This window comes from Sinocyclocheilus grahami, unplaced genomic scaffold (assembly GCF_001515645.1).
Source record: "Sinocyclocheilus grahami isolate Dianchi unplaced genomic scaffold, SAMN03320097.WGS_v1.1 scaffold974.1, whole genome shotgun sequence".
NCBI classification, from domain to species: Eukaryota; Metazoa; Chordata; class Actinopteri; order Cypriniformes; family Cyprinidae; genus Sinocyclocheilus; species Sinocyclocheilus grahami.
Window position 1 is genome coordinate 140,449 of NW_015506153.1, and position 23,526 is coordinate 163,974.

The following is a 23,526-nucleotide window of genomic DNA, read 5'->3' on the forward strand; positions in this document are numbered from 1 at the left end:
TTAATAGCACTATAATTACGTCTAATATTTCCAGGCTCTTAAAACCAACCACTTGGCGCCACCGTTAATGCTGGACGAGAATCACTGTGAAACCAATGCAGTGACACTGTGGACCCCAAAGGGACTGCAAGCATCAGGTGGGATATTCTGAATGAATATGATGGCTTTGTGAGCTGTTAACTGCTGCAACCACATTGAGTCAGTGAGTTTGACTCAAGAACCAGATCAGTCTGATTAAGGATTCAATCATTCAGACTTAATCAAATGGATCAACCAATTCATTAAAAAAAGATTTGACTCAAAAACAGAAAGATTCATCCAACTTTTCATCTTTTCAAATTTCAGTGAATGATTACTTAATCCTGTTCCTCACAATACTTTATGGTGCATCTTTAAGCTTGAAAGCACCAGTTCACCTCTGTTTTTTTTTACTAGAGACACTACCATTCATTTTTTATTATTAAAATGTTTTTTTATGTTTTTGAAAGAAGTTTCTTGTGTTCACCAAGGCTACATTTAAATTTCTTATGTTCACCGGCTGCATCATATACAAAAATACAGTTAAAAATATTATGAAATATTATCATTTTAAAGAACTCTTTTCTATTTATTATATTTTAAATTTAAATTTATTCAAATTTATTATAACTGATCTGGTGCTCAAAAACATTACATATTATTATCAATGTTCAAAACAGTTGTGCTGCTTAATATTTTTGTGAAAACCATGATGCATTTGTTCATGATTCTTTGATGAATAGAAAGTTGAAAAGAACAGCATTTATTTGAAATAGAAATATTTTGTAATATTAAGTCTTTACTGTCACTTTTGATCCATACCCTGCTTAATAAAGGTATTCATTTCTTTAAAATCTAAAAATTAAGACTAAAAATTGTGGACTCATGTCCTCTATAGAGGACGAAAATTAATTACTGGGTCCCCAGAGGTTAAAATGCAGTTCGTGGAACTGATCAAACACTGAAAAACCACAAACCATATGGCTACAGGGGAGCAACTGTTAAAACTTCACAGCATCTGAGCCTTATTTTCAGCTGGTAATTGGAGGTCCCTGACTGTGACTGCACACTTTTCGGCAAACCCCAGAGCCCATCTCTTTTGGCTTTATGGGCCCCTAGCGCCGACTTTCATGATCAGCATTTAAGGTGCTGATTTTTGGGGGAGAGTGAATTTACAACCACACTGCATTAAATTTTGTGGTTCACTGGCATCTGCTGTGGGGTCAGTAGTTCTGGCTTGTTTTCTTTTCTAATCAGAAGTCAACAAGGCAAACTTTTAAAGTCGAGCACTTGTCCTTTCCTTCATTAACAGTAATGTCTAATTTTCCCACAATAAATTAAGACAGAAAAGCAAAATACATTAACATAATTGAAAAGTGGTTTCAAAATCTTAATGTGTCATAATTGATATTCAAATTTCTTTAGCTTTACCCTCATAAAATCGTTCATAAAAAGTAACATTACTCATGACCCATCACTGTCATTTCTGGACTGAAGTAGCTATTTAATGCATTATAATTACGGCTATTTTATTTGCATATGATGTTATGAAAGATAAAATGGTGATTTGTGTGCATAGATCTTGCACGACTTTCTGGGTTGAAACCACCTGCGTAATACATAGGCATCTTGATTAAACACCCAGAATCCAGTTTGATAAGTATTTATACATCAAATCATGAATGAAAACTGTAATTCAACAAGACAAGGTAATTATTCAACATAACAGCTTTCATACTACTATATGGTAGAATAAATGTTAGTGTGCCAATTTGGTCTTATAACGAAGTCCTTGAAATCCTTAGCAAGAATTAGCCATGATTTACAGAGCTTCCTGCTCAGTTTCAGGAACAGTAACCAGATCGTGAAAAAATGGTCGTCCGTGAATGCAGACCCGACTATCTTCTTCAAGTTCCCGTTTCATTCGGTAAAGCGTGTTTGTAACATCAGCTCTGGAGAGGTTTAGAGTTAACTGTCTAGCTAGTCTCACAGCTTCACTCTGAAAGAAAAAGTGGGTAAAAGAGTTTTTAAAGCAAAAAATAATCTCAAAAGATACTAACTCCAGTCTAATATTATTAATGAAATAGTTCATCCAAAAATTTTAATTTGTTGAAAATGTGCTCACCCTCAGGTCATCATCTGCAGTGAATGGGTGCCGTCAGAATGAGAGTCTAAACAGCTGATAAAAACATCACAATAATACACACGACTCCAGTCCATAAATGGATATCTTGTGAAGTGTAAAGCTGCGTGTTTGATTTCGCTTTTTAACTTTAAACAGCCACTTCTGGCCAAATTTCAAGTCCTCAATTCATAATAATGCTGCCTTCAGTGGAAAAGTCCATCCCCTGTTGTCCTCTCACATCAAAATCCACAACCATATTTCTTTAGAACAGTTTTTGTCTGTTCTTGATCTGGGCATTTGTCTCTCCTTATTCAAACTAGATGACTTTTTCACTTGAGAAAGCAATATTATGGATAGAGGAGTTGTATTTTAGCAGGAAGCAAAAGTTCCAAGTTTGATGATGAATTTGTCTCTTAAAAACATGCAGCTTTTTTTGCTTCACAAGATGGACTGGAGTCTTGTCCATTACTTGTGGATTATTGTGATGTATTTATCAGCTGTTTGGACTCTCATTCTGACGGCACCCATTCACTGCAGATGATCCATCGGTGAGCAAGTGTACTGCTGCATTTCTCCAAATCTGCTCCAATGAAGAAACAAACTCATCTACATCTTGGATGGCCTGAGGGTGAGTACATTTTCAGCTAATTTTCATTAAACTCTCTAAATGTGCTCATATTTTGATACTGTGATGGCAAATTAAAAATGGATCATTGAAAAGTATGCCCCAAAGAGCATCTCTCACCTCTAGGTAGTTTGAGACTTTGAGAGGTCTACATTGCTCCACGGTTTTTGCATCCTGGGCCTTTATAGCCTGCAGAATCTCCCTCAGGTCTCCTATCCCGAAGAAAGGCATGCAGTCGGCCATGCCCGTCACTTCAACATGCCTCTCAGAAGATGAGGAACCTGGCCAAGATAAGCAACAAGCAAGGATTAATAAACTCCAAGTACAACGTTCTCCAGGAAAAAATAATAAATAAATATTGTGATTTACACGCTGGTTGGAAACCAAGTCAGGCGGGCATTGCACCAAATTACGCTATTATTAGTCTTTGTGGACTGGAAAGAAAAACCAAGGTGGAGGAGGTTTTCAACAGATGATTTAAAGATGATTGCTTTTCCCTAGATGCATCTCAATGAAGAGGTGAAATGTATGGAAAGGTCATCAAGGAAGCACAGACAAAACAGTTTCTCCTTCCCTATGCACTTTAAAAAGAGATGAAGCCATTCCGAATCTGACTTGATCTGCCATGCTTACAAAATTATATTTTTGGTAATATGACTATTGACTAGACACTCCAAAAGTGTCTTTCCCGTTGCAAGTACTAAATTTGTATTATTTATTTCACTAGGGCATTGCTAAGTGGTTGCTAGGGTGTTTTGGGGGATTGCTAGGAGGTTTCTTACTATAGGCCAAGTCAAATTAACCCACATTCACGCCAGTGTTATTATAGTATTATTTATATACTATTGTAGTATTTATTCATATTTTTATATTTTCTGCTTTCATTTTAATTTTTAAGTTTCAGTAATTTTGTGCTTTCGTCTCTTTTTTATATTTTATTTTATATTTGTAATATTTCTGTTTACTGTGGCCTTATTTTTTCAGCTTGAGTTTTAGTCATTTTTTATTATCTGCAATTTTATTAGCTGGCAAGGTGTAAATTTGATCATTTGCAAATATAATAGAACACTTCTCCTCAACAAGCTGAACATTTGAGGTATGATTCATATTTGTAGGACAAACAGTGCGGGGTGAGTTTTGTGCCAAAGTTGAATACTTTGGGGTTTTGAAAGGGCTAGAAATCTGGTGCATGTTTTTGCCAAATCCCTGGAAGTTGGCTCAGAAACTATTCCCTTTTGTAAAGGGCAATTTTTCTCCAAAGCACCACACTTTAGTGCAAATCTACCATGCTGGCAAAAGCTCAGGCAGCGAGCCAGCTTCGGCCATGATGACCCTTACCAGTGCCAACACGACACTTACAGGAACAGGGCTGAGGGGGAAGTCTTAAGTGCATTCCATAACAACAGGCAAAATAAGGTCAAATGAGGACTAAGATGGTAGCCTCCTTAGAGAGAGGACAACATTACAAAATAAGCTCATTCTAAACCTGGAAAAGTGTTTGCACATTATATAATTATTAACACATCAGTTATTTGCTCTTTTTTTTCAGTGTTGGATATTAGATATTTGATTGATTCTGCTTGACTTTAGTCATTATCTAAACATGCAAAGTGCTTTTCAATCAATTTTCCCTTAAAGGTAAAGCACTTTGCATGTCACCGTAACAATAGATCCTGTGCTTTTATGCATATAAATTAGTTTATTTCTTTAATACATACCTATGCACTACCGTCAATTTAAAACTTTTATTTTTTATTTTAATTAAAATTTTATTCAGCAAGGATGCAATAATACGTGTGACAGTATTGGTTGTTTAAATGATATCACATTTCCATAAATGTCATGGAAGGAGTAATATCATGTTTATTATTTTGTACGTTTTATTTATACTACCATACCATGAGCATAAGAGACTTCTCCAAACTTTTGAACAATAGTTTATATTAATGTTACTTTGAAAATCTGAAAACTCATAAATGTCTTTTTTTCTCTCTAATAAATACATAAAACACTAAAAACGAATCATTTGTGAATTAAGAACACAGGGATTTACTAAGCACCGCATGAAATCAATGAGGCACATGATGCCATGGCTAAAGTGGCTATTGTACCTCATCGCTTACTTAAAAAACATTTAAAGCAAACACATTACTTTCATTCTTCACTAATCAGACACAAGCAATTCTGTCAGAAATAATTGACTGTAATCCTGTTATTCAAGCCGTTATATATGACATTTCAAAACAATTTGTGAACTGTGGCATTAATGATGTCCAGTGGGTCCAACCTTTGTTAAATCAAATTGGACAATCCTAGAGACTTTTAAACAGCATGACCCTTGAATTAATAAAGGCACATTTTCTCAAGAGAAACCTGGGAAAAAAAAAAACACGTGTAGAAGTAATTCAGAATCTCTCCCACTCCACAGCACATGATAAGCATGAGGAGGGATGGTGGGCAGCAAATTCAAGTGAACGCACATGATGACCATCTCAAAAACCCAAGGCTGAGCCATACAGGAAGTGGACCGATCCCTTAGAATCAAGCCAATTTCATATTATACATGTGCCCACACTGAGCTGTGTAGGGGAAAAGAAGTGCTGACACAGCACTTTCCACTTAAGCAATTTGTATAAACAATGACTTCATCACTCGGCGCAGCGGGAATTAACGTCTCTAAGGTAATAGCATGGATATTAAAAGTTATTAAAAAATACAAATTAAGCATTATCATCATATATTGAAAGTTGAATGATATTTTCCAATGCCTATAAAGAAGTAGTTCACTCCATTTAAAATGAGACCTTTTGCAAATTGCACAAGTCCAGGGATGCATATGTAATGGAAAAGTGAAATGTAGACAATTGTTTAAACTTGGTGACAGGCTCCAAAGCACCCAAACAAACCGTGTCTGTGGAGAAGGAGCAGCAAGTCCAAATCAAATAAAACAATTGGATTGTGTAATGTCAAACGTTGTTTTTTTTTTTTACATGATTATGACTCTATTAGAGTTGTTTTTATAAAACAGGTATGATGGATTGGCTGAATGGCGTTTCAAGAGTGTTGATATACAGACTTTTGTTTGCTAGCCTTATGAAATAAGTTGAATGTAAATTTGTATGTTTTGCCAGGGGGAGCAGATTGTTTTGAATGTTGGAGGAAGTCGAGCTGATACAATGCTAATATATACATAATATGATATAATGACAGCAAATTAGATTTGCACAAAATTGCTGAAATGAACACTTACATTTCAGAATATTTATCTAAAACTTGCAAAAAAAAAGGAAACTGAAACCGTTTATCAAACATCTGGCCAAATACGGCACAATATATCAGTCTATCATTAATTAAATAGAACATAAAAGCAGATATTTTGACTAAAAAATTATATATTTTGAATACTACTGGTGAAAAGCATGGAATAATTAAGATTTTTTAATGATTTTCAAAGAAGTCTCTTATGCTCACCAAGGCTGTATTTATTTGATCAAAAATATAGTAAAAACAGTCACATTGTGACTATTTCAAATTTAAAACTGTTTTCTATTTTCATATATTTTAAAATGTAATTTATTCTTGTGATGGCAAAGGTGAATTTTCAGCAGCTGTTATTCTGGTCTCACACGATCCTTCAGAAGTCATTCAAATATGCTGATTTGGTGCTCAGGTAACATTTCTTATTATTATGTTGAAAACATTTGTGCTGCTTAATATTTTTGTGAAAACCATGACACACTACAATTAAGTCTTTGTATGTATTACCAAAATTATAATAAAAAAGACGTTGACCAAAAAAATATTGTAATAATATTAATAATAAAAAACATGGATTGTACATCAACACTCTTGAAATGCTGCTTTGGTTACCGACATTCTTTAAAACATGCTCTTTTGTGTTTTCAGCAGTAGTAGTAGTAAATGACGACAGAATGTTCATTTTTAGTTAAACTTTGCTTTTTTTTTTCAAATTTAAACATCTCTGAGTGTTACCTGGAATCATCCTAATCTCAAAACCATTTGCCACAAGCCTAGGATCAGTAAAGCAGACGTCTCCATTAAAGCAGGGACTATCTTTCTCCATGTTCACAAGAACATCCATGTACTCTGGCCCACCAAGCACCCTGGGAAAAGAAGTGTATGTTAATATGCAAATATAAATATTAAAGAGAATTTAGAATAGAGTGTATTAATACAGCTATTACTCCTATATTGTAATTCCAAATTAATGCATTTATGCATACTGAAATCATTAATTGACCTTTTTTTTTTTTTTTTTTAACATGTTACATGTTTTAAAATTAAATTACAGATTATACACATCCAGAATGTCATCATTAGGTGAGAAAAAGAGATAGGCTACCCATCTGTCAGTGGTACAGGGGTCTGCAGCCTCACGGTTGGAAGTATATTATTCTTCAGAAGTCTTTTAAACAGCAAGGCCTCCTCCACTCGAAACGGGTTCAACAACATGAGCTTTCTGCCGCATAAAACGACCCAGGCACCGTGAGAAGCCAAGCGGTTTACAAGCCTGAGGCCCTGCGCATTTGAGCTGTTCTGGTAGGAGAGGAGGTTAAGACTCTGCTTGAGGGTTTCAATACTGAACGGGAGGGGCTTGGAGAGCTTGGCAGGGCTCCTCTTACTCGAGGGCTGAGAGGAGAAGAGTTTGTCCAGGGCCTGCTGGTTGGCGAGGGGGGCCTTGCGCTTCACGCCTTGAGCTTTGTTCAATGAAGACTCGGCACTCATCTGCTTCTTGCCCTCTCCGCACTGGCCACCTCCCTCCGCTGCCCTCTTCCTTTGAAGGTTGTAGGCGTTCAGAGACTTTTCTGCCTTGCTTTCATACCTAAGATGGGATGTGATAGAAGAACATGTATTTGTTACAGTCCTAGTTGTACATTTTGTATTTCCTTTGTGTAACTGTTCGAATGTGTTTTGGAAATAACACTTTGTGAGGAGTAGTTGATAAACACTTGATCAACATTTTGGACTGAATTTATGTTTCTCATTATCTTAAAAACACTTCTATTTAGGCATACGCTTAAATGTTTGAAGAAGGGTTTTTATAATTAACTCAAAACTAAATTAGGCTGGGTAAAAAACAGAAGACTGAAATAAACATTACCTGACATAAAATAACATATAAAAACTTAAACTTACTTTATTTCACGCAGTTGCCAAAGCAACATTTCTAATTTTCATTTAGTTGAGTAAAACTAAAACTGAAATAAAAAATATATATATATAAAAACTACATACAGGAGGCATATTTAAAAAATAATAATAAAAACAACAAAATTTACAACAAAATTACTAAAACTTTCAAATTAAAATTAAAGGAAAATTTAATAACACTGGCTTGACACATGGTTTTGTAGACAAAGTGAATTTCTTCACAAAATTAAAATGTATTTTTTTTATTTTCTCATTAATAATGATCCAACTAATAATACATATTTTTTCATTATTAAAATTTAAAAAATGTAATATTGTTTTTAAAAAAGTGTCCCAGAATGCAACCAATGCAACAGTATGGCTACTTTGAAGAAACTAAAATATAAGATAGTTTTCATTTGTTTAAACTTATCTTCTTTTTTTTTAAATAATCTCTAGGTTTCTTCCCTTACTTCCAGTTTTGTTTGTATTACTTCATTGTTATACTAATATATGGAAAATAGTAATAATAAAGATAAAAAAATACAAAAAAGAAGACAGATGGTTTGAAACACTGCTTTTGGTCCATTAATTTGCAGGCTGGGTAAGAATGAGTTTTAGCAGAGAGGTCAGAAGTTGTGACTAATTAAATATCCTCAATTCACACAAGAAACCTTGATTTAATTTGCTCTAGTGATTCTAAGTGGACTGCTGTAAATCAGAGTGTAGAAAATGTGCAGAAACAGGCGAGATAAAAAACATCTGCTACCTGTGACCAGATGGGGGCCGGAGAGCAGCGAGGGAGGGAGGAGAAGGCCTGTAAAAACATGCAGCCCTGAGCCTCCACTGGAAGTTTCTCGATGGGCTTGCCAATTAACAGCTGTGCCATTGCACAGAGCTTGCTACTGTACAATAGACCGGGCACAATTTCAAACGCACTGTATGGTTTCGGAGCATAAAGCTCGGGTGCAAGAAAAAGATGCAAATCAACTTGCAAATGCTGATAAAACCAGACCAATGAAGACGAAGGCATGAAATGTGCTGAACGCAAGAGAAAAGCAGTAGGAGGCCAATGGGGGAGATAAATGATTTCATAATGGAGCAGAAGGTTGAAGCTTGAGGGTATCCCCTGCCATGTACACTGAAATGAGTTCTTGACCTGAGGGCTTTTGGACTTAAGCTTGCATTTTGAACACAGTGAAAATGTATAAACAGACATTGTGGTTGACATTTACATATACAAAAAAATAGGAAAAAGCTACTAAAAATGGCACGTTATTTTTCAAGACATTTGACCAGCACCACAGACACTTATTGTGACTTGTGTATACACTAGCGTTCAAACGGGTCAATTAAGATTTTTTTTTTCAGCAAGGATGCATTAAAGTGATTAAAAGTGACAGTATATGTATAACGTTACAAAAGGTGTGACATTTAAGATTGGAGTAATGGCTGCTGAAAATTTAGCTCTGCCATCACAGGAATAAATTACATTGTAAATTACATAAATTAAATTGTGATAATACTTCACAATTTTACTGTTCTTGTATTTTTGATCAAATAAATGCAGCCTTGGTGAGCACTTTTCGGTGAGACTTCTTTCAAAAACCCACATCGTTTTGCCACTAAATCAAATTTCTCAATTGATGGCCATATAAAAGTAGCTGTGTCTGTGCAGCAAAGTGAAATATTTTTCATTGAATCAACATAATTCATTCCATTACATTTTTTTAATGCAAACATAAAATATAATTTTCTAATGATTCCAATGTAATTACTTATTCAAAAGAAGTACCAACTCAGAGAGTATGAGATTTCAGACACAGGCAGTGTCACACAACAGGGACATTTTCATTCTACACAGCATTTGATTGGACAAATCAAATCAACATTAGCCTGTTTTTCCAGAAGAGAATGATTGTAAATTTGCTAATTTTGAGTAAACTCATTCACTAAAAGATTCAAAACTCTCATTTTGATTTCATGGGGTGTCCAAATGTTATGGCCTCAAATCTCATCACAGAAAGACTAAATGTAGCCATAATTAAGACTGTGCACCAAGGTTAATATCTAAAACTAAAACCATAAAAAAAATTTTGTGGCTACTGGTAAAATACATATTAACTAAACTAAACTAAACTTAGCTAAAACATTAAAAACACATGCTAGTTACAAAGTTATTTTAGTTGGTTGCCAAAACAATATTTTCGTTTATTTTAACTTGAAGTACTAAAAAAACTAAATACAAAACAAAAATGTATACAAATCTATATAGAAATATTTAAATATATCTATCTATCTATATATACACACTGTATATATATAAGTGTCAAAATAACAACAAAATTACTAAAATTTCAGCTAAAATTCAAGTGAAAACAGAAAATCTAAAAAATAATAATAATTCAAAATATTAAGAAAAACGAGTATATCAACAATATTAAAATATCACTGCCATGCACATCAAGTAGCCGACCAGAATATCTCCAATGAGAGGACGAGTGTGGAAACAGCGCACAGAAAATGAAGGCGCCATCCTCTCTCGCCTCCTGAAATGGACCTCAGTGGACACTCGCATACATGATGAAAGCCATTTAGGGAGCACGGTTTGCATTTTCAGCCTGGAATTCATAATGAGGATCAAACGCGCATAAACCGTGCAATAAGAAAGCAATGTTCCCTTGGTGTGGGCACTTTGGATGTAAACCAAGTTCATATAGAGTCCCTGGATCAGTGCCAGGCATTTTATTACTGCATCAGACCACTGCAACCAAAATATAACAAGCATGGTACTCCCTCCCCCAAACATCCACGTCAACAATCTCTGACCCTTTAGCTCAGCATGCCCATATGTGATGGACCCATGTTACATGCATCCATGTAAATATAACTCTCAGAAGTGCGTGTTACTTGATAAGGCCTATTTCATCTTTAAGAGGGCCGTAATGTGCAACAGGATTCAGATGTCTTTTTCCATGTTACATAAGTGCCACTAACAATGCTGAGATACACTTTCCATTCATTTAATTATGCTGACTTGGCATGCTGTGATTTAAAGTGTTTTCTGGGAGGGGATATCCTCTTTTTGTGATAACAGTACTTCTGATGTACTTTGCTCTTAATCTGAAGTTAGGAAACGACAAAGATCTTAGAAATAAAAAGACCTATTAAGTTGCTTTGAGGTCATCTATATGCTAGTGTACTTGACAAAATTCACTTTTAACAGATATAGCCACATTTATAGTCTTTCACCGTGTCTACACCGGACGCGACAGTCTGTCTACACTGGACGTGACAAATCGTCTGTTGCAAATAATTTGCACTTTGTGTCAGTATGTCAGAAATAGAACAAGGCATCAGGGATTTGTCGTGTCACATCGCGCCGCATCCAGTGTAGACAGCATCACTGATTATAATGGGTTCTACTGTCTTTTGTTGTGTCGCGCCACTTGCAGACACGGTGTTTCTCATCCGGGCAAAATCTTGATGACTCATCTTGCACAATAGATTTTTGTCCAATCAAATGCTTTCTAGAATTTGACCTGACTTTTGACCTGTATAATCCGTTCTTTGACATATGATATACAGTACTAAACTGTACTAAAAGAGTTCCATGTACAATACCATTCAAATGTTTAGGGTTAGTAAGATTTTTTATTTATTTGAATAAATTTAAACTTTTGTCAGCAAGGATGGATTAAATTGTTCAAAAGAGGCAGAAAAGGTTTGTTAAACAATATTTCTACCTCAAACAAATGTTGTTCTTTTGAACTTTCTATTCATCAAAAAATCCTGGAAAAATTAATCACAAAAAAATTAAGCAGTCTGTTTTCAACACTGATAATAACAAGAAATGTTTCTTGAGCACCAAATCCGCATATTAGAATGATTTCTAAAGCATCATGTGACACTGAAAACTGGAGTAATGCTGCTGAAAATTCAGCTTTGCCATTACAGGAATAAATTACATTAATATTAATTTAAAATAGAAAACAGGTATTGTAAATAGTAATCAAATTTCACAATACTGTTTTTTGCATTATTTCTGATAAAATAAATACAGCCTTGGTGAGCATAAGAGACAAAAAAGTATTTCTGAAACTTTTGAATGGTAATGTACGCTGAGCCCTTTTTTATGTAACTATCTGGCCTCATTTATTTAAGAACATAAAAATTAACCCAATGCAGAGAAGCCGTTTAATTAGCATTTTTTAAACAGATGACTTAGACCAGAGTGTCCAAAGCACATGGGAACTCCTTTAGAAGAGCTGGAATGAATCTAGGTAACATGGTTAACCTTTTTCGTCACTACATATTTCCCGTACTTCCATTTGTTGCTATTTCATAGTTTGATGACTATCATTCTAAAATGTGGACAAGAGCAATAATAAAAAAAAAATAGTAGGTGTGTCCGAACATTTGACTGACAGTCTAGAGTGATAAAAAAAGACAGATCCATATATCCAACCCGAGTATTCCTTGGGCTCATAAACAACCAATAAAATAGTCAGATATCATCTGTTATAGAATGAACTGGAATCTTCTGGCACCTGAAGGAACTGAAAGAATGTGGCATTCTTTGGAAAAAAAAATGGAATACCTTTTTTACAATGGAAAACAGGCCTATTGACCATCAAACCAAGTAATCAAACACCGTTTTCTGGAAAATACAAACACTTCATCAATTCTTCCTTCAGGTAGCAACATGACCAGGCCAGGCAGATTTTCCAATCCATATTTTACACATGCTAGTGGCAGATCTATTTTTCTCTTGCTACACACAGAGAGTGAATCACAACAAGTCTAACGTCGTGGCCTAATGGTTAGAGAGTCGGACTTGTAACCCAAAAGGTTGCGGGTTCAAGTCTCGTACTGGCAGGGATTGTAGGTGGGGGGAGTGAATGTACAGCGCTCTCTCCCACCTTCAATACCACGACTGAGATGCCCTTGAGCAAGGCACCGAACCCCCAACTGCTCCCCGGGCGCCGCAGTAAAAATGGCTGTCCACTGCTCCGGGTGTGTGTTCACGGTGTGTGTGTGTTCACTGCTGTGTGTGTGCACTTTGGATGGGTTAAATGCAGAGCACTAATTCCAAGTATGGGTCACCATACTTGGCCACATGTCACTTCACTTTCACTTTCAACTGGAAACTGTGTCTTCTAGAGTGAAATCTGGAAACTTACTTCTTGCGGTCTTCCTCCCCGAGGCTTTCCCATCTCTCTTTCACAGCACTTGTGACATCCTGAGGACTGGCTCTTGAGTTCACCTGGAGGACCTGCGATCTAGTGTCTTGCTCAAACAGCGAAAAGGCAGACGAGGGCTGACGCACGGAGCGGTTGCTGATCAGCTCATAGGCTGTCAGCTTGGCCATTTTCTCCATAATGACGTTAGAAGGCCTCTTGGACGGGCTGGACCTCGTACTCCCGCCGAGGTCTTCATGTGCTTTCGGGACATGGAGTTTCACAGTTTCTAGGCATTCTCGGGTGATCTGATTTGAGAAGGCCTTGCCCGTGCTCCAACTCTCAGCAGATATTTCAATCTCCTGACCTGGGTCACTGTCACTCTTAGACGCCTTTGGGGAGTTACAGTTTAGATCAGATGTAGAGTTCATTACAACATCGTCAGCAGGTAATGAGGAACTAATACTGTCAAAATCATTTGAGCTTCTGTTGATCACCCAATCCTCTGAAATCGAAGAGGAGCTGGTGTTTGCAGTGTTGCTCAAGGATAGCTCCCCGTCTTGTTTATCTTCATTTGGGGGAGAATTCTCAAGTAATTCTGGATCATCCAAACTAATATCTGTGGTTGGTGTAGGCATTACTACATTAGTGTGTTCAGGTACATCTACAGAACTAATGCCAGGGCGATTTCCTCCTGCTTTGAGATCATCATCGCCAATAGAGTACCCGTACAAGGAGATTAACATAGTCTCCACCGCCAACAGGACTCCTTCCTGTTAAACATTGTTAAAGTTTGATTTTAAGGAACATTGTCATGAAGGGAACAAAGTTTTCCATAAAGTAAAAACGTAGGAAAGAAAGTCTGAACTTTTTGTACCTTGTTCTGTAGCATCACTTCAGTTTTATCAGGTGTCAGGTTAACGTCCACAGTCGAGGCGGGTATGGTGATGTTCATCATTAAAATGGGATAGCGGCGGTTTGCAGATTCTTTATCAGACTGAGCACTGGTGTAGTATTGCTTGATAAGCTGCAGGGTAAATGTGCATTCACAAGAATATTGTGAGTACAATACAATCATAAATAATAAGAAATCATTTGATAAGAACAGAACTAGGCCCAGACAAAATCTATGGATTTTTAATCAGTATTTTCTGCACTGATCTATAGGAAAATCCACAGAATTGCTTTAAACATGGTCACATTTATTAAACAGAGCTGTGAGTAGTACACTTCTTTTGGCAGCTGCAAGCATAAACTAATTATGCCAAAAGTTTTGATGAACAAACACCCAAGAGGCAGTTTTTGACCAATTAATTTCTATGACTTTTCCAGTTGTTCATAATTACTGCATAATTACTGCATGTCAGATATAAACCTTGGAATTAAGAAACTGAAAAAAATTTATTTCGGAGATTTGAAAAAAAATTAAAATAAAAATCTACATTAACCAGAAATGTTCATGAACCCAGGTTTTACAAAGGCACACTACCATTCAGGGTCAGTAAGATTTTTTTTTAATGTTTTAAAAAAAACTCTTATGCTCACCAAGGCTGGATTTATTTGATCAAAAATACAGTGAAAACAGTAATATTGTGAAATATTATTACAAATTAAAATAACGGTTTTCTGTTTAATTTTAAGTGTAATTTATTCCTTTGAATGCAACTTAGAATTTTCAGCTGATTTGGTGCTCAATAAATATTTCTTATTATTATTAATGTTTAATACAGTTGATGCATCTTTGCTGAATAAGACTTAATATTTTTCTTTAAAAAAAAAACCTACTGACTCCAAACTTTTGAACGGTAGTGTAAATTTCAAGTAGCCCTGAACATAATTACAAATAATTGAATGTATGGATGAATGTTGAAGGTTTGGGATATCTAATTTTTACAGCTAGTCAAGGACATTTCATTTTACAGAAAAATTCCTATATTTACAAACACTGCAAATAAATGTAGGTAAATTAGTATTGAGGGTATATGGCAGTTCCTTTACCTTAAGTATTTCTTTGTGATGCACAGGTCGACTATTAACAAAGATGAATGATTTATCAGGCGAAGAGGAGCTGGTGGAATTAAAATCTGAGCCCGGTTTGGGAAAGAATCCATCGATGCCAATCTGTACAAACATAATACTTCTGTGAATATCACTTTCAAAGCCAAGACTGCATACCAAAAGAGTCATATATCCACATTTACTGAAACATGTATTAAGAAGCTAGATTTCCATGTTAAATCTACTGTAGTTTTTCTTTATTTTTCCTCTCTGCCACAAACCATACTCATTAACTGTCAGGGCACATTGAAGGCTTCTATGAACTTTTTCCAAAACAAACAAAATGACACACTGCTGGCCTTCAGCCCGCTTTGCAGTAACCAATTAAGACTTCACTGTGCTATCAGAACCCATTTGTCATCTCCTAACTATGAAGTGGCCCTGCTAAAATTTGCAATGTTTCTGTTGGCTAAATGCAGCACCGGCGAAGTGGCGGGATGAGAAATGGCTGCAAATTAATCAGTGATCTAGGGCTAGATTGTGATGATTGAGCTCACCATTTGGAATTAACTAGCACAGCAGTTGGCTGGCAAGAGGATATTTTAATTGGAGTCTGACAAACTTGATCATCAGGGGTATTGTGACTTTCACAATCAACACTTATGTTCTGTACACTTTGCCACATTTGTCAATTACGGTGGCGTAGGTGGCCCAGTCCATTCTGTTTTGTGCACTGAATGGAGGTTATTATTCTGGACTCTTCCACGGCAGAAGGATCTCGGCCACAGCACAAAAACAGTCAACTGCAAACCCGCTTCATGTTCCATTCTCACTCAGAAAACCTGTAACCATTCCAGCACTTTGAGAAAACTGATAGAAAGACCTTTTGATTGCAACTATATAATGCAAAACTAAATTAGATATTCTAATAATAAAAAGGTTGCGAAACACATTTGAGAGCAAAAACATGAACACCTCCAAGTTTCTACAATATTCTGATATGACTCAAGTCACTCTTTCAATGCAAGTCGGGACTGAAGCGGATTGGCTCATCATACGCTCAAAAAAAGAACCTGTTCAGTGAACTTAACTAAATTAAGGAAAACTTTTCCACGCAATTAGTTCAGGTCCATACAACAAGACTAAAACAAGTTCAAGTAGTTCAAGTTGGTTGAACAAAACATTTGTTTAATTTATACAGTAAAAACAGTAATACTGTGAAATATTTTTACATTTTAAAATATAAATGTTTTATATTTTAATTTATTTTACAATGTGATTTATTCCTGTAACAGCAAAACTGAATTTTCAACATCATTACTCCAGTCTTCAGTGTCACAAGATGCTTCAGAAATAATTTTAATATGTTAATTTAGTGCTCATTAAACATTTATTCTTATTATTATCAATATTAAAAACAATTGTGCCACTTAATGTTTTTGTGGAAACCGCAATACATTTTTTCAGTATTCTTTGAATAATAAAAAGTTAAAAACAAACTGCATTTATTTGAAATATAATTTTTTTGTTACATTATTTAATGCATGCTTGCTGAATAAAAGTATTTATTTCTATGAAAAGCAAAGAAAACAACAACAAAATCTTAATGACCCCAAACTTTTCAACAGTAATGTATATGTGGCTATTCACTATTATACGTTTTAATGTTAGGCACAATAAATCACGTTAAGCAATTAATTGCAAATAACATTAGAAAAATTTAAAAAGGTGTATGATTAAATTGTTAACATTTTTTAAACAACTGCTATTGCGTAAAAAAAAAAAACTGGCTGTACATTTAAGCTTAATAAAACTCAACAACTGTGTGCCCATTCTCAGAATTTCTGAGATTATGCAAGATTATGATTCAAAATGTGAAATGCATGACACTGTTTGCAACTGAGGTTTATGAAAAATCAAAAGCACCACTGCAATCTGCAAATGGCTTCACATGTAAAAGTGGTGAGGGGTGGGGTGAAGGGTTAGCAATGGTCTTGGCATGGGCTCAACCTGATGATGAGTGTGCACCTAATGACTGATTACTCCAACAGATCCTCCTTTCAAGGCCCTAAATTAACTCCTGGTAAAACCCAACGATTCCTAGAATGCTAAGATGACTTACAACTAATATATGGTGAGCAAACATGCATTCTCATCTGGCACGTGGCTTTACAGAACATTGGCAAGACTCAGTGAAAACCATCTTCGAGCATAGCTGTATACGCAATGTGTTCTGCTATACGTTCAGCAGGAGAGGAGCGAGCTGCCAAGATCAGCTCGAGCCAAACACTGAAGTGTGTCTACAGAGAATTATTCCTACACGAACGCAAAACGCAAGCAGGGACTCTATACAAAACGCAGCGCTCTACTAAATGCATGTTCTGTAAGAGGACACTTAGCATGACTAAATTACACGTAAATGAGCCAGCAAATTTAGACAATGCTAGCAGTGTGCATTCTTCATCAGCCTCACATATCAAAGTAGGACACCATGTGTGCACCAACAATAGCATCCTCTCCAACAGGGCAGCGATGAGATCAGGCCAAATGCCTGAATTAGAATCACCATGTCATGCATGCACTGTATGACCTATACAGTTCTGCATAACAGGGAGATAATTATAGAACGAGAGGCAGATTCTGCGATAGGAGAGCCTTTAGCTGAAAGAAGGGGAGATAAAAGAGTGTTATGCTGACGTAAGTAGAAAAGGTCAAATGGTTCATTTGAAGGGAGGAAAAAATGACCAGAAGAAAGAAAGGTACATGGGTCATTCCTGTTCTGCTATCTTATAAATAAATGTTTTAATTAATAAGCGTGTGTTGTAATTTAAATTTGTATTTTAAAAATAAATAAATAAATACTTTCAGACATATGCCCTGGTCAACATCAGGCACTTCAGCTTTATTAATTATAGGCCTGAATATTTACACAACAGCAAATGGACAGAATGCCTAACAGGATGAAAATAAAGAGCTTTTGAGAGTTAGCTTGCATGAGAGTATCAAGGTCAAGTTACTTTAATACAGATTTTTGTCATTTTTTCCAACAGGATGGGATGTTTTACAGTATGAGTATTTGATTGTCCTCAATACTTAAGCATCATAATGTTATTATCAAAGATTTCAAATTTATTCTAAAATAAAGATGTTTTGTTTGAAATATTTTGATTAGATAAAGGGGGAAAATATAAAATACCAAGATTATTTCTTAAATCTTAATAAAATAGACAATATTTCATCTTAAAGGTGCATAGCACCCAAGAACAAAAAATGACAAGATTCCATTTTTAGATTCCATGTTTTAAAATTGTGAGTTTAATATATCCAATCCATTAATGATGGAAAATAAAAAATAATGTGAAATTGATTACCAATAATAATAATAATGATAAGTTACATTTTATATTGATTAGAGAAATGGAAAAATTAAGAAATAGCTGGAATTTTCTGTTTACAAGTGCAAAGCACCCAGTGACATGGCAGAAATGGCAATACCCAAACAAATCTAAGTAGTAAAATTATTTAAAATTCAAAAAAATAAAAAAAAAAATAAAACAACTAATATGATTTTCACCTTTTATGATTACCATCCAATACATTAATGATGGGAACATACTTGAAAATATACTGCATAATAAGAGTGACCCAAAAATGCTCAAGATTAGTCAAGCAGGATTAGTGCCGAGGAGCACCGCAGGCAGTGAGCACGTTACACCTGCAGAAAACATGCATGCATCACAGATACTCTACTGCTGCAGCACATATTAAATCTTCATGTGTGTGTCTTTGTGAGTGAGAGAAATGTCACTAAACTGGACTAAATCAAGATTACAGTTTTTTACCAATTCATAATACTATATAACACATATCTGCTTGAACAAATGCTTGCTCGTTGCATTTGTAGCAGTGTATTAAATCCGTGCCAGAACAGTGGCCTCTGGCCAACACAGGCAGGTTACGGCCCTCTGAGGCCCTTTCACCACATACAATGCAGTTCCTGTAGGCTCCTTTAATTCACTGCTGCATTTGTCGCAAAGTTTGCCACATTTGGTGCATAGGTGCACTGCTGACACTGTAACGTGATCCGTCACTGACCGCTGCAAGGTAAACGCCGCACTGGGTCTCGCAAAGACACATAGCCTTTCAGTATGTGGAATTCTATAGCCTACATGATTCAAATAACACAATTTTAACTCTGAAAAATTTGCAGTGTGCTAAAAATGTATTTGGACACTTCAGTCACAGTTAAAATGAATGAAGGTAGTTGCATTAGATAACAAAATATCTAACCAAAGAGGCATTTATTGTAATGAAATAACAGCACAAATATACTTTTTAGACAAAAAAAATGTTAGGTTAAAAATGTAATAAGAATGGATTTATTTTTTCAAAGTGAAGGCAGAAAGCATTTGGATACTTAAGCCAAAAAGGCATTTATTTTAAAGAAATAATAGCACAAATACACTTTTCAGGCACAAACAAAAAAGATTTTTAGGTTACAAATTATGTAAAAATATATTTATTTTTCAAAAAAATTCAAAGCTAACAGCATATCAAACATAGTGGCATTTATAAAAAAAAAATTATAGCATAAGTACCACTTCTCACACAAAAACAAAACGTTTGTTCATTTTAAAATTATGCAACAATATATTAATTGTTCAAAGTGAAGACAAAGAATTTGGACAGTTTCTCATTATTAAACAGTAGTGAATCATGTTCAGAGTTAATGTAATGAACTGCATCTGTAGGCACTCTGCTATGACACCTGTGTGAGCTCGAGGAAAAACTGACTTCAAATTTTGTTTGCAGATGCCCATTGGTTTGATATTTTGACATCTATGCAATGACATTCAAACATTTTTATGTGTGATGATGTCTCCAAAAGTGTCCATATACTCTTCAGGGCCACAGTATTTCTATGTATACAGACCAATTTAGCTAGAAATTTGAATCCTATGCTGAAAATTAAAAGGCTTTATATAAGGTATAACCTGGGTAAGAATGCTGAGTCATTCATGCAAAAAGTCATCGCTGCGGAATGCACAACCAGGAAAAAGAGAAACAGCTCTCCAGGGAGAGGAAAGCCGTTCGGAATTAAGTTGTTACACGAATCTTTGGGTTTAGCAACCTGACAGAAGTGCAGGGACATTTAAAGTCAGTTCAAGACACATGCAATCTAAATGAACCCCGATTGTTTGAACCTTGATGCACACTTCTTTATGAAAACATTCTGTGGAAAAAACAGTTTCCTATCGCAAACCGTCGCGGCAGCCCCAGAGCTGGTGCATCTGTGGAACCCTACTGCTCATGCTGAAAACGATAAATATGCCCGTGTTTTCTCAGCGCTTCACTGACCTCTGGTTGCTCCTGGTGATGCTGGATGGGGAACATGTTGGCTACGGAGGCCGCTCCGAGCACGGCCATGAGGGCAGTTCGGTGATCCGACACCCTGGATTTCTGCCAGACCACAGCCTGTAACAACACGATAAAACAGGTCAAGTTATTTTTCGGTCATCCTAAAATAAGACCACCTGTGGGATTGCATGCTCGCAAACAGCCATTAGCCACCAATCAAGTCTTCACAATAAACAATTATACTTCCGGGAATGTTTGGATATTACAAAATCGACTGCGCAGGGAGCACTGCATGGATAGACCTTGCCAACTTTTCATTACTTTTCATGAAGATTTTATATCATCTGGCAGCATCAAGCAAACACGCTACTTGCACAAATGTCATTTCAACGAGAGGAGCGCCGTTACGCATATATTTTCACACCCATGCGTTTGCCTGTCGTTGGCACTTCCACATGAAAGTATATATATCCAAGGTGTTGATTTCTGAAAGCATGCGGTCCGCAGCACACATCTCTGCTATGAAATATACAATTTGGTGACTGTAAAGAGATCAGACTAGTAAACAGCTTTTTGAGAAGTCATGAAACCCAATGCAGGGCGAAGTGCAAAGTTTGGGATACGAGATATGCCTGGAAGTGCTGATGGCATGAAATGAGTGTATGGCCCTCCCCCGATGATCTACAACCTGAATGATAGGAATTTAATGAAAGGTACGCGAAGTCTCATCGAGCAAGGCCAGATACGCATGCTATCATGAGGCCAGGCTGTTATTGGACTTGCGAAAACACTCAGAGAACTTATACCACTTAGCTTGTTACTTTAGGATCATGTGGCAGTGTGAGATTCGAAGGCTTAGTGGTTTATCCTGTGGTTGCATTGCTAATTTTTTGACGAGAAGCAAGCGAAATGTCCACTTTCCCGGGTTACGCTCTAATTGATGACAGTTTAACATGTCTAAAGCATGTCTAAATGCTGGAAATATCCAGGCTGTCATCATAACATGCACTTATTCTTCAAGGGCAACTTAAAGAGTTTTCCTACAGGACTTAAATTGGTTGTGACCTTGAAACAATTAAATAAACATCATACTATTACATCTATGCATCTGTTAACTGGAAGAGCATGCAAAAATGTATTTTATCATCTTTGCTGAATCAATGCAGTAGTGAGAAACCACAGCAATAAACAAGTTACATAAGTTCTAATTAACTATAGCCGAACAGTATTAGCACAACTGATATCATGCCCTGTGATGGTTAAATGTCACTGAATGTGGGTAAAACCCTTAGAGAGTAATACCACAGTATTTGTTGATGTGTGACGCCACCTTGTGGTCAAATATACACTTCCGTTCAAAAGTTTGAGGTCAGTAAGTCTTTGTATTTTAAGAAATTTATTTAGCAAGGTTTCATTAAATTGAGAAAAAGTGACAGTGAAGACATTTACAATGTTACTAAATATTTCTATTTCAAATAAATGCTGCTGTTTCGAACATTCTATTCATAAAAAAAAAATCCTGAAAAAAAATGTATTTCGGTTTCTACAAAAATACATAACATTGATAAAAAGAATGAATATTAATGAATTAATTACATTAAACTGAGCATCATATCAACATATTATAATGATCTCTGAAGGATCATGTGACACTGAAGACTGAATTAATGGCTTCTGAAAATTCAGCTTTGCCAACAAAGGAATAAATTACATTTGAACATATATTACAATAGAAACAGTCATTTTAAATTGTAAAATGATTTCACCATATCATTGTTTCACTGTATTTTTGACCAGAGACTTCTTTTAAAAAACGTTAAAAAGTCTCACAAACCCAAAACTTTTTACTTGATCTTTCCAACAACTTGTAATTTAAGACAAAATTGTGTAAGGTTCATTTTATCCATAATGACATATTCTATTTAAAAATGGTCTGAAATCCTAAAAGTATTGATATATCTCCAGGTTTAATCCCACATTTTTCAAGTGTTCTCAGACTTTTGGGCAACACGCCTCGGTTGACCACTATTCTTGTTCACTATTCTTGTTCAAAGACATTGTAGTTGCACAGTCAAAACCACAAGACAAGCATAACATACCTTGTTGTGGCTCAATGTGATCCTTAACTCAGGCTTAACAACAGCATAGGCCATGAGTAAGTTCTGGATCCTCTTCAGTTCCTCTTTGCATTTCTTAGAGTTGGAATAATACTGCCGTCTGACAGGGAGGTTCCTGAACAGATTTGCTGCACACACAGTGGTGCCTGAGGGAAAAAATGTCAGTTAGAAGCAGTCTGTTCCCATAAATCAAGAGTATTAAAAAAATACATTAACAGACACCTACCCTTGCCAAGGTGTGATGGCTTTTGTGAGACGATCTGTCCGTTGTGATCAACTGAATACTGAAGGCTAAAATCATCATCTGCAGTTTTAGTAGTAATGACCACCTGGTAGGTGAAGAAAAGGTAAATTACAGAGGAAACAGTTTTCAACCTTTGTAATTCAATGATAAAAATGATTCTCATGGACTCAGTGGTGATGCACAATATTTTGGTACCATTGTAGTTATCTGCCAATATTAGCGTTTTTTTATTTATCAGTGGCAGATACTGGATATTCAATAATTATGTAAACAATTTTTGCCTATTTGTACATTTTCCACCATCTAGCACTCACAAGTTCTTCTTTAATACCACTAATTATTTTTACTTACATTTAAATCATTAAAGGGGTCATATGATGCGATTTCAAGTTTTCCTTTCTCTTTGGAGTGTTACAAGCTGATTGTGCATAGATAAGATCCCTGAAGTTGCAAAGACTAAAGTCTCAAAACCAAAGAGATATTCTTTATCAAAGTTAAGACTCTGCCACGCCCCCCTAAAATGGCTCGTTCTAACACGCCCCCACATATCTACCTCACTATTTGGAAATATTAGCATAACGCCGCCCAAATGTTCACGCAGTATTCAAAAGTATTCGCAGTTAGTGTTGAAGCAGCCATGTCAGGGAGATGCTGTGTGTTTCTAGGCGAAAGCAAAAGCACTTTATTTGGCCTTCCGAAAGTAGATGCAT

At 35.8% G+C, this 23,526-nt stretch overlaps 1 protein-coding gene across 1 annotated transcript in view; it reads right to left on the reverse strand.

Annotated features, from left to right (window-relative positions):
- Positions 1–1,665: 1,665 nt before the first annotated feature.
- The window catches only part of LOC107565013 (PMS1 protein homolog 1-like), a 23,868-nt gene continuing 2,007 nt past the window's right edge, over positions 1,666–23,526 (reverse strand). Inside the window, exons 4-13 of the mRNA XM_016250196.1 lie at positions 22,799–22,901; positions 22,555–22,718; positions 20,456–20,572; positions 15,098–15,220; positions 13,977–14,126; positions 13,103–13,872; positions 7,132–7,611; positions 6,762–6,892; positions 2,889–3,049; positions 1,666–2,017 (exon numbers count right to left, since the gene is read on the reverse strand). Of these exons, the coding sequence (XP_016105682.1) occupies positions 1,841–2,017; positions 2,889–3,049; positions 6,762–6,892; positions 7,132–7,611; positions 13,103–13,872; positions 13,977–14,126; positions 15,098–15,220; positions 20,456–20,572; positions 22,555–22,718; positions 22,799–22,901 (2,376 nt within the window). The 3' untranslated portion in view covers positions 1,666–1,840. The remainder of the gene's footprint in view (positions 2,018–2,888; positions 3,050–6,761; positions 6,893–7,131; positions 7,612–13,102; positions 13,873–13,976; positions 14,127–15,097; positions 15,221–20,455; positions 20,573–22,554; positions 22,719–22,798; positions 22,902–23,526) is intronic.